General features: G+C 39.5%; 1 protein-coding gene across 3 annotated transcripts in view; it reads left to right on the plus strand.

The window, feature by feature from the left end:
• The window catches only part of KMT2A (lysine methyltransferase 2A), a 35301-nt gene that overhangs the window by 13806 nt on the left and 5338 nt on the right, over positions 1-16157 (plus strand). For 2 of the 3 annotated variants that reach the window (XM_035346267.1, XM_035346269.1), the window contains 17 exons: positions 368-481; positions 828-1012; positions 1629-1802; positions 2675-2785; positions 3019-3092; positions 3600-3793; positions 4185-4291; positions 4849-4986; positions 5089-5247; positions 5539-5656; positions 5741-5819; positions 6076-6236; positions 7190-7375; positions 8054-12353; positions 13733-13813; positions 14824-14888; positions 15713-15883. In XM_035346267.1, coding sequence (XP_035202158.1) covers positions 368-481; positions 828-1012; positions 1629-1802; positions 2675-2785; positions 3019-3092; positions 3600-3793; positions 4185-4291; positions 4849-4986; positions 5089-5247; positions 5539-5656; positions 5741-5819; positions 6076-6236; positions 7190-7375; positions 8054-12353; positions 13733-13813; positions 14824-14888; positions 15713-15883 — 6417 coding nt within the window. The remainder of the gene's footprint in view (positions 1-367; positions 482-827; positions 1013-1628; positions 1803-2674; positions 2786-3018; positions 3093-3599; positions 3794-4184; positions 4292-4848; positions 4987-5088; positions 5248-5538; positions 5657-5740; positions 5820-6075; positions 6237-7189; positions 7376-8053; positions 12354-13732; positions 13814-14823; positions 14889-15712; positions 15884-16157) is intronic. The other variant, XM_035346268.1, reaches the window with a different exon arrangement.

Below are 16157 nucleotides of genomic sequence, written 5' to 3' on the forward strand. Positions count from 1 at the left end.
TGCAAAAGGCCTTTGAGTCTAGGAGGGGGCACGCTGGGGGAAAAATCTCAGGATAAAGAATCTTGACTATTCCACTTAATTTCTTGCCTGTATGTCATCTTTTCAATTTTCATTCTACTCTGTAAAGCTAGTTCATATAGTATTTTATTAGTCTCATTACACCCCACAAAATAGTGGGTAACCAGTCTTTCAGGCAGGGGTTTTGTTTGTTTGTTTTTTGTGGCCATTGGTTTCAGCATTGTAAAAGTAGATGCAATTGTATTGGTTTCAGAGAGCTTATTTCTTAGCACACTAGTAAGTAACCATCTAGCCTTTAAGGTGTGTGCATGACAGTTGAGCTTCTGGTAAAATCATATCTTATTTTCAGGAAACTTTTGTCCTCTCTGTGACAAATGCTATGATGATGATGACTATGAGAGTAAGATGATGCAGTGTGGAAAATGTGACCGCTGGGTCCACTCCAAATGTGAAAACCTTTCTGGTAAGTCAAATTCTTATCTCCTCATCCTTTAAGTACAAGGGGCAGCAAATAGACCAAAGAAATCCAATTTTAGGCCTTTCTCCTTGAGTGTTGCGTTAACACCCTCACCTGTTGTGATCTGCTTGAAAAATACCTATGCAGTGGAATGATGTATCAGTGACATCCTGAAAGCTTAGGACTTGTTTCAAATGCAGCGTCACACAATGAGTTACACAAGATGCTTTTGTTACACAGAGGGTATTTGATTTAAACAGTAAGTGTGGTATACAGAAAGGGAATTTTTCCCAGTATTTGTCCTTCGGTAGTTTAGATGACTATTTTCTTTTTTTTTTTTTTTTGTCTCCAGATGAAATGTATGAGATACTCTCTAACTTGCCTGAGAGTGTAGCATACACCTGCATTAACTGTACAGAACAGCATCCTGCAGAATGGCGTCTTGCACTGGAAAAGGAGCTGCAGGTTTCTTTAAAACAGGTTTTAACAGCCCTATTGAACTCTAGAACTACTAGCCACTTGCTGCGTTACAGGCAGGTAAGCTGAAGCCTCATTACCTGTTTCCAGAAGTTGGATTTGATGATCCTTGTGGGTCCCTTCCAACTCAGGATATTCTACAATTATAGTCCACCTTGAAGTGTTGCCTGGCATTTGATTTAATTCTGGTATTGCTGTGCATCATACTCAAAATTTTATTGTACTTAAATCACAGTACATGTTGTTTGGCTTTGTTTGTTTTTAAAAATTTTTGTTCATGACTATGGGAATAGAGAAGTGGGTATCTATGATTATGACTTCTGAGAATAAAAGAAAAATAGGGTGGTAAATTTATTCAAGGAATGGGGCAATTTAGATCTCTGGTGAAATATATTTGGTCTTGAAAAACATATTCAGAAATAGGACTTCTGAAAAATGAGTTTGATCCTCATAGCTGATCACTGTCCTGCTGTGTGCCTTACAGGTAGCGGCAAAAAGCCAGTTAAGACCTTTTAATTTTTGTCCCCATGTTTTGGACAGGAATTCAGAACTTGAGTCTCCTCTGTTTCATGTTAATGAGAATCTCTGTGCCTATGAACGTACAGGGGAATACATCATGAGTAGCAGCCACACTTCAATAGCCAATGTCTGTCTGTCTGGTTGCTGATGTTAACAGGCAGCAAAACCACCTGATTTAAATCCTGAGACAGAAGAGAGTATACCATCCAGAAGCTCTCCTGAAGGTCCCGATCCTCCTGTCCTAACAGAAGTCAGTAAACAGGAGGAGCAGCAACCTCTGGATCTGGAAGGAGTAAAAAGAAAAATGGATCAAGGAGGTTACACTTCTGTGGTATGTCAGAGTTGTAGTGCTCTATTCTAATAATAGCCTATGAACCACTTTATGACCTGTGGTATTTATAACTGAGCATGCTTAAGCCTTTTCTTTATGAACAAGGAAACAGGTTAACATACTGCTAAAAATAATTCTGGCTGGCATTCATGTTAATGTTGGCCCAAAGACATGTAATTTATACTGTCATATGCTTCTCTTTAACCAGCAGAGATACTTGATTAAACTGCTTTTGCTCTTAGTCTCTTATATTCGTAGGAACAGAATAGGTCATCCTTTTATGTGCAGATTCCAGCAAAAAGCCTAGTCAAATATTACTGATGGTAGTCAGTTTTCTGGAAACCAATTAATTCATGTTTGCAGGAATGATCATGATTTCATGCTTAGGGGTCGTTTATATAAAATGCTAATGTTGACCAGATCAGTTTTCTTTGTAGAGAGTGGCCTTTTAAAATTATTTCTTTTTATTATTATTATTACTTTTTCTTCCCCCTCCTCCTCCTACACATCTTGTAGTCTTGAGGAGACATATATTGTGAAGTTCCATTGCAAACGTGCTGTTGCTAGATTTTTGACTAAATCCTTGTGAGGTAGTTAGCACAGTTGATGTAAAAATCTGTCATCAGCCTACTCTTGGTTGAAGAAGAAAGTTTAAAGTTATGGATTGGTTTGTGCAGCAATTCTGCTAGCCAGTTTGCAAATGCACAGAACTGCTTGCTGCTTTACAGCCAAATTATTTTTCTGCTGAAGTCGATGTTCTGGTTCAGTCTTCTACTCATCTGGAAGTTCACTTGATGCCTTAAAAGTTAATGGATGATGTAGCTGTACAGAAGACAATTCTGCTGATTCAAAATTTTGTGGCTTTCTTGCAGCTGGATTTTAGTGATGATATTGTGAAGATAATTCAAGCAGCCATTAATTCTGATGGAGGGCAGCCAGAAGTTAAAAAAGCCAATAGCATGGTCAAGTCCTTCTTTGTTCGGGTGAGCAGGACTACAGTTATTTTGAAATCTGCTTTGTATTATACCACTTTTTTGTAGCTGTTGGAATTCAAAGGGTCAATTATGGATATTTTCAAGAACAAAATAACCTTGTCAGAGTTGTTGGTGTTAGTGAAGTCTTACTAGTTGTGCATTTACAGGAGATCTTGGCCAAATTTCTTTATTTTTTTCGTTTTGTTGTATAACGTTTCTAGTGGAATGTTGTTTTCTTTCAGCAAATGGAGCGTGTTTTTCCATGGTTCAGTGTAAAAAAGTCCAGATTTTGGGAGCCAAATAAAGTAACAAGCAAGTAAGTAATTGTTCTGCATCTGACAGTGACATCCTGTGATTTGCCAGCTGTCCAAGCAAAAGGCATCAAGAGAGCCTGTTTGTGGGGTTTGAGTTTTTTTATGATGTTGTGGTTGTGGCAGTTGTGTTTTTTTCAAAAAGTAAAACAGCAGTCACATTCCCTGGTTTTATATACACTTCACTGTTACGAACCAGAGAAACCAAAAGCATTATTTAGAACTAAGCATATTGCATGTCGGCCTATCAGTCCTGTCCTTCCTTCCCCTTCCTGCTCGTTATCCTCATCTGGTGTGACTCTCCTGCATCTGTTATCCTCAAAAGAAAACATCTGCATCACAAACCTTAAAATTTAAGTGACTGGTCATAGTCTTTGTTGAAAGCATGTGTGGACTGTAAGTAATTGAATGAGTGGTTACTGTATGTTGAATGTCAGTATTGCTAGTAATACAGTGCATGAGGTCATCTGGTGTAGCCAGGTCTGACAGCTGACTCCCTGTTGCATTTTCAGCAGTGGTATGTTGCCGAATGCAGTGCTGCCTCCTTCACTTGACCATAACTATGCTCAGTGGCAGGAGCGTGAAGAGAACAACCGCACTGAACAACCCCCTCTGATGAAGAAAATCATTCCAGCTCCAAAACCCAAAGGACCTGGAGAGCCAGATTCACCAACTCCTCTACATCCTCCTACACCACCTATCTCTAGTAAGAAAATAAGTAGCAGCACTGTTAGCCCCAAAACCAGTGCTTCACTTCAAACCCTCTAGTAGTAAAGAGAGAGTAGTAGTATTTTTGCACGTGATTGAAGAATTCTGGAGACTTCTGTGACCTGAAATCATTCAGAAGCTGATACGTATTGATATATTCTTCAACTTAGCTTTGGCCCAGAAGTATGTTTTGAAAAGCCTCTCTTCCCCCAGAACAAGAGCTGGATAGAGGCAGATGCATGCTTTCCCTTGCTTTACAAGCTAGTTATTGAAATTTCAGGCTGCTATTTAGCTCTTCTGTCCTGTTCACTTGCTTACAATTTTTCTAGATAAATTTTGGCTTTCCTGACCTTCAGGATTAAAAAAACATTCTCTCTTTTAACTGTAAGGTTCTGACAGAAGCAGAGAAGATAGTCCTGAGCTTAATCCACCTCCAGATGTAGAAGACAACAGGCAGTGTGCATTGTGCCTGAAATACGGTGATGATAGCGCTAATGTAAGTATCTGACATGCCCATTTTGATAGTAACTGGCTTTAGCAGTACAACAGACATGGCACTGTGAATAGGCTGTATACTTGATTCTAAGGGATAGTGGGGTGGGTTTTTTTGTTTTGTTTTGCTTTTTTGGTATCTTGGTATGTTGTTATATATTTTTGTCGAAATAAAAATAACCTGCAGCTGCCTTTTGTTCTGGTTAGAAAGTAGTGTGGCATTAACATTAGGTGTGTCATTAAGAAATTCACAAAGTCACATCACCATGTTTATGTGAACAGTGTATATTTCTTCCACTTAAGCCTCTTGACTGTTTCTGTAAGAAGATTATTTATTTATTTATTTTTCTTTTCTTCCTAAGGTAGCTTTTTGTATCATGTACTTAGTTGTAGTCTCCTCTGCCTCATTTACGTTTTAAGCTCTGAAAGTAATGCTAGCTTGTCAAACTTCCTTTTGGGAAGAACTTAAATCTTAAATCCAGTGCAGTTGAAACCTACTAGGCTTTTGTGTCTTGTTGAATATTTGAGGGGGGAAAAAAATGGTTTCCTCCCATTCCTTAGGATGCTGGACGTCTTCTGTATATTGGCCAAAATGAATGGACACACGTGAACTGTGCTTTATGGTCAGCAGAAGTGTTTGAAGATGATGATGGTTCTCTGAAAAATGTGCACATGGCTGTGATCCGGGGAAAGCAGCTGGTGAGTATGTGTATTCTACCATTGCAGAAGAAAACAACTGACAAGTATGGTAGCCTGATTTTAGAATCAATTAATTTTTACCTTTATTTTTTGCTTTTGCAGAGATGTGAGTTCTGTCAGAAGTCGGGCGCTACAGTAGGCTGCTGCCTCACTTCCTGTACAAGTAACTATCATTTCATGTGCTCACGAGCCAAGAACTGTGTTTTTCTGGATGATAAGAAGGTTTACTGCCAGAGGCATCGTGATTTGATCAAAGGAGAGGTGAGATTCTTTCACTCATTTCTTTGTCTGAAGGTGTAGACAGCCTGTAACTGTAAGCAGTTTTTTAAAGTTAAGATTGAATGTGTTCCTTATGATTGAGGGCCTGACCACAGTGCTGTTAAAAATAAGTCAGTGATACAAGTGGCATGAGGAAGTTTGGAAAGAGGTACTATGTCATGGTTCAAGAACTAAATTGAAGACCAAACTGAAGATCCGGTACAACAGACAGCATAGTATATTTATAGTGGTTCCTTTAAATTTAATGAAATGCTTTGTGGATTCTTGCTCCAGGTGGTTCCTGAGAATGGGTTTGAAGTTCTGAGGAGAGTTTTTGTGGATTTTGAAGGAATCAGTTTGCGAAGAAAATTTCTTAGTGGCTTGGAACCAGAGAACATCCACATGATGATTGGTGAGGCCTAGTCCCTGAACAGTTACTGCATTTCTGGTGCTGGAATCTTGTTCACGGGATTTTTCTACTCCTCTTTTTGCTTAGGTTCGATGACAATAGACTGTTTAGGAATTTTGAATGACCTCTCAGACTGTGAAGATAAGTTGTTTCCCATCGGCTATCAGTGAGTATATGCTTTTTCATGACAATGTCTTTTACTATGTTAGTGCCAAACTGGCAGTGAAGTAACAAATGTAGAAATTGACTGTAGCTTTCATAAACTGTTCAGAAATCTAATGACTAAGCTAGTTGTGCAGCATGTTGTGATAGAAAGCCTTTATTCATTCTGTGTAATTTCAAGAAACTGCAAATTTAAAATAAGAATGTCAAGGCTTACTTGACTATTGAGTAAATTATTTTATGTTTGAATTATATTCTAGGTGCTCCAGAGTGTACTGGAGCACAACAGATGCCAGGAAACGCTGTGTGTATACCTGCAAGATCATGGAATGCCGACCACCAGTCATAGAACCTGATATCAACAGCACTGTTGAACATGATGATAACAGAACAATTGCCCATAGCCCAGTTCCCCTTACAGGTAATCTTCTAAGCACTTGTTAAAGGTATATTTTTAAGGTATATTCTCTACATGTTTTTGCCGTAGTAATACCAGAAAGTCAGATAGCAGCTGGGACCCTCTGTCTTTTAAAACTGCTTTGGACAGACTCTGCTTCATGACTGTAGTGCCTGCTAACTTAGAAAACTGGAGCCAAGCTGAAACTGCTGTAATAGTGCTTTCTAGTCTATGAATCTGAGATTTTTCTAATGATCCAAAACTATCAATCTTAACTCCAGTGTCAGTGTTGGTATATAACTTGTGGATTGTTAGGTACCATGTTAAATAGTAGCTTTGTGCTGCTTCTGTGTTTCTAAACTGCTTTTTCCATACACGTGTGAGTTTAAAAAACAAAACAAGAACAAAAAACAATAAATGTAAAAACCATGCCCTTTTCAGTTTGGAAGTTGTTTAAAACTTCTTACAGCAGTCATCACTGTCAATGTAGAATCTTAAAGTTCATTAAAATGTAACATAGTTTAATATGTAAGCTGAGGGAAAACAATAGCAGAGTCTGAATAGCAGAGGCACAAATCTGATAAGAGAAAAGTAAGCAAGGTAAGTTTAGAAGTGGGAGAGAAGAAGAGAGGGGTGGTTTAGTGGTGGAAGACTTGCCTATTGTTGTTAATGTCATGAGTGTTCTCAGAACTTTAAATATGTTGTTATTGTCCCAAGGCAAAGTACTATTAAAAATGAAGCTGTTAGAAAGTGTGTCATAATTCCTACACTAAGACTATTTCTTGCTGTATGTATTGAATATGTTCTTGGGAAAAGAAAACAGACATCCAATTACAAGGAAGCAGTAATCTTTGAGTTTGTATTTATTTAGCAAATACCCTGATTCCTCGAGTGGAATCTGATAGCAATATATCAGGCTGTAGATTTTAGAATTCAGTAATGACTTATATTGTTGTTTCTCTTTCATGTAACAACAGAAACTCTATCCAAAGACAGCAGAAATGCACCTGAAATTGTAAACCCACCATCACCAGATCGTCCCATGCATTCTCAGACCTCTAGTTCCTGTTACTATCCATTGGTCTCAAAGGGCCTTAGGATCAGGACACCAAGTTATCCCTCCACACAGAGGTCTCCTGGTTCTAGGCCTTTACCCTCTGCAGGTATTTCAAGTGCTGTTGGCTTTGATTTATGTTTTGGTTTTGTTTGTTTGGGATTTTTTTTTGGTTGGTTGTTTCATGTCTTTTTTTGGCTTTATTCAGAATGTAATGTTTAGTTTCCTGTTCCTAAAGAAAATGGAAAACGGCAATAGGTTTGAGGGAAGGACGTTTCTGAAAAATACATTGTAGAGATGGTCTGTCAATAAATTAATGATTGAAGCAAAAATTTCTGTGGGATGAGGAAAGCAATGTTTGGGCAATACTGTAGCAGCAATATGTAGGAAGTGTAATAAAAGTTAGGGGCTTAATAATTTCAGATAATATTTTTCCAGAGGGAATTGTAAATCCAATATTTTAGGTCACATAATATATCTATATGAGTAGCATTTTATTTAAAAAATAATTTTGAAAATTTGCTTCTAAAGGTGAGGTACTGAACCCTGAGACAAAGACTTGTGAGCGTTATGTGACGAATACTGATTGACAATATCAGATTTTTAGTATGTATCTCAAGTATCATCATTATGGTTATGCTATGTGGTTGAAGGGTTTTCATATTACTGTTTTGTGTGTGTTTATTTTTATTTATTTATTTATTGCCTTTATTATGAAGGAATAGGGTATGTATTGATTATGAAGGATTCAGATCACTTAACAGTCTTCCTTGCTTTATTTTCTCAGGGAGTCCTACACCAGTGACCCATGAAATAGTTACAGTAGGAGATCCTTTACTGTCCTCTGGACTTAAGAGCATTGGTTCTAGGAGACATAGCACTTCTTCATCACAGCAGCAATCAAAACTCCGTATGATTTCACCTACACGAGCTGGAAATACTTATTCCAGGCACAGTGTATCTTCAGTTTCCAACACAGGGTCCTCTTCAGAACATGAACTGAGTGTAAAAAATACTGACCGCTTTGTGGGATCTGTGAATTCAGGTACCACAGGTGTTCCAGTTCAAAGCTGCTCTACCAGTTCAAGCTCCCAGAAGACAGCAGCTACAAGTGGAAGTAAAACTTACCAGCCAGATGCATCTCAGTCTTCAGATGGAAAACATTCTAGTAGTTCAGATTTGTTAGCCAAAAGCGCACCTTCAAAGGGAGAGAAGATGAAAACACTGACCTCAAAGGACCCAGATTACTCAGCTCATATTTTTGCCTCTGGAGGAAACTCCAAAATGTCTACTCAACCAAACAGTTCATCAAGCACAGAAATAAATGTTAAAATAGGAACCTTTCAAGAATCTTCAGGATCATTTTCCTCCAAAGAAACAATATCCTTTCAGTCTTTGCATCAGAGAGGCCCAAGAAAAGACAGAGATCAGACCTTGGAACCTGTACAGCCAGATAAAACTGCTTTGGTTGATGAGATGGATGTAAAGACATTGAAGTCTGCAGGGGTAAATAGTAAATCTCTTGCAGCAAGTGAGCAGGCAGTTTCTGCCTCTAGAGACAGGCGTCAGAAAGGGAAAAAGTTAGTGAAAGAGAGTTTTAAAGAGAAGCATTCCCTGAAATCTCTTGCAGATTCAAGTCAAGCAGTAGGCAGTGATGAAGGAAATCTGAAATCAGAATTTGGTAATCAAGGTTTGGTGACTGAACAAATTAGTCAGAGGTTATGTAATAATAATCCTGCTGAAAAAGCTGGTGAGAAGTCTCCACCCTCACAGGGGTCCTCTAAAGGCTCTGCAGTACCGGTTGAAGTGGCTTCCAAGGAATCACAGGCACCTAGAAAACGCACTGTTAAAGTCACTCTGACACCTCTCAAGATGGAAAATGAAAACCAGTCTAAAGCTGCACAGCAAGAAAGTGATGCTGATCAGTCTGCAGGGACAGAACTGGCCACTTCGTCAGAGCCCTCATCTGAAAGCCCAGAAGATAACTCTGTAGGTCAGGAAAGTCCAAATAAAGCACCAACACAGGAATCTCAGAATAATGCATATGAAAATTTGCCTGTTCAAGATAACAACTTGATGCTTCAGGATGGAACTAAAGCTCAAGAAGAAGGCTCATACAAGCGGAGGTATCCACGGAGAAGTGCACGGGCAAGATCTAATATGTTCTTTGGATTGACACCTCTGTACGGTGTGAGGTCCTATGGAGAAGAAGATATCCCATTCTATAGTAACTCAAGTGGGAAGAAGCGAGGAAAGCGGTCTGCAGAAGGACAAGTGGATGGTGCAGATGACTTGAGTACATCAGATGAAGATGACCTGTACTACTATAATTTCACTAGAACAGTGGTTTCCTCGAACACCGAGGAGAGGCTTGCATCTCATAACTTATTCAGGGAGGAAGAGCAGTGTGATCTTCCAAAAATCTCACAGTTAGATGGTGTAGATGATGGGACTGAAAGTGATACGAGTGTCACAGCCACAACAAGAAAAGTAAATCAAGTAACAAAAAGAAGTGGAAAAGAAAATGGAACAGAAAACTTAAAGCTGGATAGAACTGAAGAAACTGGGGAAAAAGTACAAGTCACAAAGAGCCCTGCTGTCCACAAAACTGATCCAAAGATTGATAACTGCCATTCTGTAAGCAGGGTTAAAACACAAGGTCAGGATTCTCTGGAAGCTCAACTGAGTTCGTTGGAAACAGGTCGTAGAGCTCATGCAAGCACACCTTCTGATAAGAACTTACTGGATACTTTTAACACAGAACTTCTGAAATCTGATTCTGACAATAACAACAGTGATGACTGTGGAAACATCCTCCCTTCAGACATCATGGACTTTGTGCTGAAGAATACACCATCTATGCAGGCATTAGGAGAAAGTCCAGAGTCATCATCATCTGAACTTCTAACACTTGGAGAAGGTTTAGGTCTGGATAGCAACCGTGGCAAGGATATGGGTTTGTTTGAAGTATTTTCTCAACAGCTGCCAACAGCTGAGCCAGTGGATAGCAGTGTTTCTTCCTCCATATCAGCAGAGGAACAATTTGAATTACCACTGGAACTTCCTTCTGATCTCTCTGTTCTGACTACTCGCAGCCCTACGGTGCCCAACCAAAATCACAACAGACTTGCTGTAATTTCAGAGTCTTCACTGTCTTCTTCAGGAGAAAGGTCAATACTTGCCTTGCCGTCCACAGAATCTGGGGAAAAAAGAGTTACAGTTACAGAAAAATCTGCTTCCAGTGAGAGTGATACAACTCTTTTGAGTCCAGGAGTAGACCCAAGCCCTGAAGGACACATGACTCCTGACCACTTCATCCAAGGTCACATTGATGCAGAGCATATAGCCAGCCCGCCGTGTGGCCCAGTAGAGCAAGGACATGGCAGCAACCAAGATTTAACTCGGAACAGCGGGACTCCAGGTATCCAAGTGCCCGTGTCACCCACTGTTCCCCTGCAAAACCAGAAATATGTTCCCAATTCCACAGACAGTCCCGGCCCCTCTCAGATTTCTAATGCTGCAGTGCAGACAACACCACCCCACCTCAAGCCAGCCACAGAAAAACTTCTAGTAGTCAATCAAAATATGCAGCCGTTATACGTCCTCCAAACACTTCCCAATGGTGTTACTCAGAAGATTCAGTTGACACCTTCTGTTAGTTCAGCACAGAGTGTAATGGAGACTAATGCCTCAGTACTGGGGCCTATGGGAAGCGGGCTCACGCTGACCACGGGATTAAATCCAAGCTTGCCCTCATCTCAGTCATTATTTCCTCCCACCAGCAAAGGATTGTTGCCCATGTCCCATCACCAGCATATACATCCCTTCTCCACAGCCTCTCAGACTGGCTTCCCACCAAATATTGGCAGTCCTTCACCAGGTCTTCTTATTGGTGTGCAACCACCCCCTGATCCTCAGCTCTTAGTATCTGAAGCTAGTCAGAGGACAGACCTTGGTGCCACTGCTTCTACACCAACTGCTACCCTGGGCAAGAAACGGCCAATATCTCGTCTGCAGTCACGGAAGAATAAGAAGCTGGCTCCCTCTGGAACCCCCTCTACTATAGCTCCTCCTGATATGGTCTCCAACATGACATTAATTAATTTTGCTCCTTCCCAAATTTCCAACCACCCACTGGATTTGGGAACCATTGCAAATTCAACATCTCATAGAACTGTACCCAATATTATCAAAAGGTCCAAGTCTGGAGTAATGTATTTTGAGCAAACCTCTTTGCTCCCACAAAGTGGGACTGCTACTGCAGTTGGCACATCTCCCAGTGTTATCGGGCCAGATGCTGGTCACCTTCCAACAGGGCCTGTATCAGGGCTAGCGTCAAGTTCCTCAGTGCTGAATGTGGTATCCATGCAGGCCACAGCAGCCCCTACTACTGGTGGGTCAGTTCCTAGCCATGTTTTGGGACAAAGTTCAGTAACGTTGACTAGTCCTGGATTATTAGGGGACCTTGGTTCAATAAGCAACCTCTTGATCAAAGCTAGTCAACAAAGCCTTGGTCTTCAGGAGCCGCACATGACTTTACCTCCAGGTTCTGGGATGTTTTCGCAACTGGGAACATCACAAACTCCATCTACGGCAGCAATGACAGCTGCATCGAGCATATGTGTTCTGCCTTCAGCACAGAGTATGAGCATGACAGTTGCTCAGTCATCTACTGACCCAGAAGGCTCTTACCAGCTTCAAAATATGACACAACTCTTAGCCAGCAAAACTGGAATTGCTTCCTCACAGCTAGATCTTGGCGCGGCTTCAGCAACAGCTCAGTTGTCCAGCTTCCCACAGCTGGTTGACGTGCCCAATAGTACCGGGCTCGAACAAAACAAGGTTTCCTCATCTGTGATGCATGCCAGTTCAGCATCTCCTGGAGGCTCCCCATCATCTGGTCAGCAATCTGCGAGTAGCTCTATGCTTGGTTCCACAAAAATGAAGCCAAAAATCAAGCGCATTCAGCCGTCTTTAGAGAAAGGAAATGGAAAGAAGCACAAAACTTCTCACTTGTGGACTGGTTCCTCTGAAGCACACGCTCCTGACAGAGGGGCTGTTGCTGTACCCCAAGTCTCAGCTACACGGTAAGAGAAGTGTTTGCTTTGCTCATCTGTGAGACTAACAATATAGGAAAGGATCTTTCTCTAGTTTCTACTGCAGATTTGCCTTTTGATAATTTTTAATGTAAAAAACTCAGCTGTCAATGGAAAGCAGATCTCTAAAGAAGTTAGTATAGACCTTTTACCTCTGGAAGAGGAAGGTTGAGAAACTTAAGACTTTGAGGATTGGGGTTAGAAGGACTTTTATTTGTCGTTGACAACTCTGGCAAATTAAGGAGTGTTTTAGATGTATCAGTTGAGAATAGGGTACTGAAACCGGTGTTGTGTTCTATTCCTGTATGCTACTAATGTATTTAAGTGCTCTGGAAGTTTTAATAGTATTATTAGCAGTGCTCTAAGGCACCAAAATGATGCACTGTTACACTGTTGCCCTGGTAATTTTGATTATGAAATTTAAACTGCATGCCTGTATCTGTGAGTGTAATGCCTCTCCAGTACATGCCTTATTCTTCCTGCCCGTCTTCCATCCTCCCTAGGCCATGCAGGCAAGAGGGACTGGAGAGAAACTGCAAGAACTGGAAGAATCTGGCTCTTGACTTCGTCAGAACAGCAGAGAGTGCACTAGTCTCTTAGAGTAGAGGGTTATTTTCCAAACCTTAAATTAAAATGACATTTGAATTGACTCTTTGAAATACGGATCTGTAGAGAGAAACAGAATTGTCGGTCTATATTTTACATACAAATCTAGATGGTTTTATGGATGTAGCACTTGGTTGTCACCTAGTGTGACTCTGCCAACAATTATGCATTTCACCAGGGAGATTGTTCCACTTTCAATTCTTTCTACATTAAAGAATAGACCAAAATGAGTGCTGGTGCTAAAAGGTGGTAGTATCCGTCTGATGGTAACTGGCAAATATTGCACATCACTTGTGTGATTACTTGATCATCTCAGTGTCTTGTAAGAAATCTGATTCTTGAACAGATTGATCCAGAGCTATTTGGACAGCCTAATCTTTTTAAATAGCTTTTTTGTGTTGCTGTTACTTGCAAATTTGTTTTAGTCTGTAAATGTTTGCTGTGGCTGTCAACATTCCACCATGCATCCCTTCACCCCTGAGCTTATTGCTTATGGTTGCTCAGAATTGTTTCTCTTGCAACCAGATTCATGCAACTCATTCCTCTTTGAATGCAAGTCTTGCATCTCATGCAGTGTTGGAAAAGCCATCTGTTTTCTCTTATCCCGGGAGCAGTTGTTGTCACTACCTGTGTGGTTTTGCTGAACTGCTGAATCACTTGTGACCAGTCCCAGTGGATCTATTTTTTTTACTGCCTTCCAGGCTCGTGTATGCTGTACATGACTTGTCAGGTGTTTTAAATGTTCCTAACTGTTTTTCTTCCAGGACTCCTGTTGTGAAGGCAGATGTGCAGGACGCAGCAAGCATAGATCAGCCATCACAGAAACCATGTGGCCAGTCTGCAGGGTAAGCATGAAATACACCCTTCCCTCAGGCTCTGCTGGCTTACTTTTAAAGAAATTTATTTGGAGAACGTGAGAAGTCTTTGCTAACCAAATTATTTTGGGAGCTTTTAGTCTGTAATGAGCAGCTACATTTACTTTCAGTATTAAACCATTTTTAAACTAAAGTTGAATATAGCTTTGGGAAGCTTATTGCTAACTCAAACAATTTTGGCTGATCATATGTTAGCACATACCTTATTACAGAATAGGACTAACAAAAAGAACAAGTTGCAGATTGTATTAAATTAGGTTGCTACCTACAGACTGATAGGTACCACAAAAATAAATGCTAGAGAGTAGAATCTGTTCATTTCCAGTTGAACTGCTGTTAGAACATATCTGCAAAACTTTTTTTGTGTATTTTTTTTTTTTCCTCTGTTTAGTTCCCAGATTTTGTAGTTGACTCTTCATGGCTGGTGAGGCTACCAGATTAATAGCTATGAAAACCCTTGATTAACAGAATAAGTACCCTAGGATTGGCTTTGCCTTGAATAACTGCTTGCTGTCTTCCCATGATTTTCCAAGGCCACCAAAGTTAATTATGCAGCCTGAGTACAGTATGTGCTTTACAAAGCTGAAACTGGAATTAGGGAACAAGGCCAGTCATAACTAATACATTTCCAGTTATCATACAGGCTTTACTGTAATAGAGTGAATAGGGGAAGGTATGGTTTAGACTGATCTCTGTAGTTCCTGTTTTGTGCAAAGTCTTTTACTGAATTGCTGTGCAGTGCAGCTTTTTTCTCCCTCTCTGAAATAACACTGCAGACAATTCTTGAGAAAAGCAAGTCATGTTATACCAGAAATTAATTTTGAAACTTATTTTTAACAGTATGTTTGATAGTCTTATCATTAAAAATGAACGAACAAAAAAATAAAACAAATGTAAGCTTATTTAACACTGATTCAGTCACTGAAAAATGGAAATGAAGTAGGTTATTAAGTAGTCTTAATTTTCACTTCCCTCTAAAGGCAAATGTCAGTCCTCACAGAACCTCAGTCAACACAGACTTCAGCAGATGAGCAAGAAAATGCAGGTATGTTGCTTCTTCAAAAGCACCAAGTCCTGGGATTCTCCAAGACTGGGAAATTATTATATTATCATTTGATTTGTCTCTCTTGTTCTTGCAGAAAAAAAATCTCGGATCTAATAGTCTTTTTAGTCATGCTTTAAAGTGAAGAAATGTTTGATCACTTTAAATAAAATCTGTACAAATAGTTGTCTCTACTTTTAGCTTGTGGGAATTTCAGTACTTGAGATTTTACACTCTTACTACAGTGCTATCTAGTTTTTTTTCCTTTGAGTAAAATCTGTTCTTGAAGTATTGGTTCTTAGAAAGCACATTTTAGGATGAGTGCTAGATACGAGAGCTCCGAGGCACATCCTAGACGTTCTAAACTAAATCTGGAAGTGTATATTGCTGCCTTTCATCTCTTTACAGTCCAGTGTCATTTATATATAATTGCAGTAGCATGGATAGTTCTCAGTTATAACATTTTTTCCTTCTCTTCCTCATTACTGCAAATTGGCATTTGTGGAGCATGACTTCTGTGGAAACTTGTTTCTCCTGTAATAGCAGTTAGAAGCTGCTTATGTGATCTGTTGTTAAGCATCTTCGGTATGAACAAATTCATAAAGATCACAAATTTTGTCTCTTCACAAAGATGTGAATTTTGGTAAACATATGAGTCCTTATGTTAGTGAAATTGTAATTTGAACTTTGTAGGTTCTTATATATATTTACTGGTCAAAAGGCAAGTCAGTAAGTAGGTAATTTACTCAGTTGTGCAACAACCAGTGGGGAAAAGAAAAACCATTCTACCTAATTTCCATCTTCATAGTAGCTTCTGTCTTCTGTAGGCTCAAAAGCTATTGAGGAAGAAGAGAGCACTTTCAGCTCCCCACTTATGTTTTGGCTTCAACAAGAACAAAGAAGGAAAGAATGTCTTGGTGAGAAGAAACCGAAGAAAGGTTTGGTTTTCGAGATATCAAGTGACGATGGCTTTCAAATCTGTGCAGAAAGTATTGAAGGTAAGAACGGTGCTTTTCTTTTGTATTGGTTTTAATTTTCCTTGAAATAAAATTGTGACTTCTGAAAATCTGTTACTTGTTTTTATACGTTAAAAAAAAAAAAAATCTCCGGATTTACAACCCTAGAACAATCCTAGTTCCTAGCAATGTCTGGATTCTATTAAAAAAAATATATATATATATATATATATATACATATATATATATATATATATATACACGATATAAATATATAATATATATATCGCTGTCCAATGTTGTTTTATCAATTGAC

Source organism: Oxyura jamaicensis, chromosome 24, assembly GCF_011077185.1.
Source record: "Oxyura jamaicensis isolate SHBP4307 breed ruddy duck chromosome 24, BPBGC_Ojam_1.0, whole genome shotgun sequence".
Lineage (NCBI taxonomy): Eukaryota > Metazoa > Chordata > Aves > Anseriformes > Anatidae > Oxyura > Oxyura jamaicensis.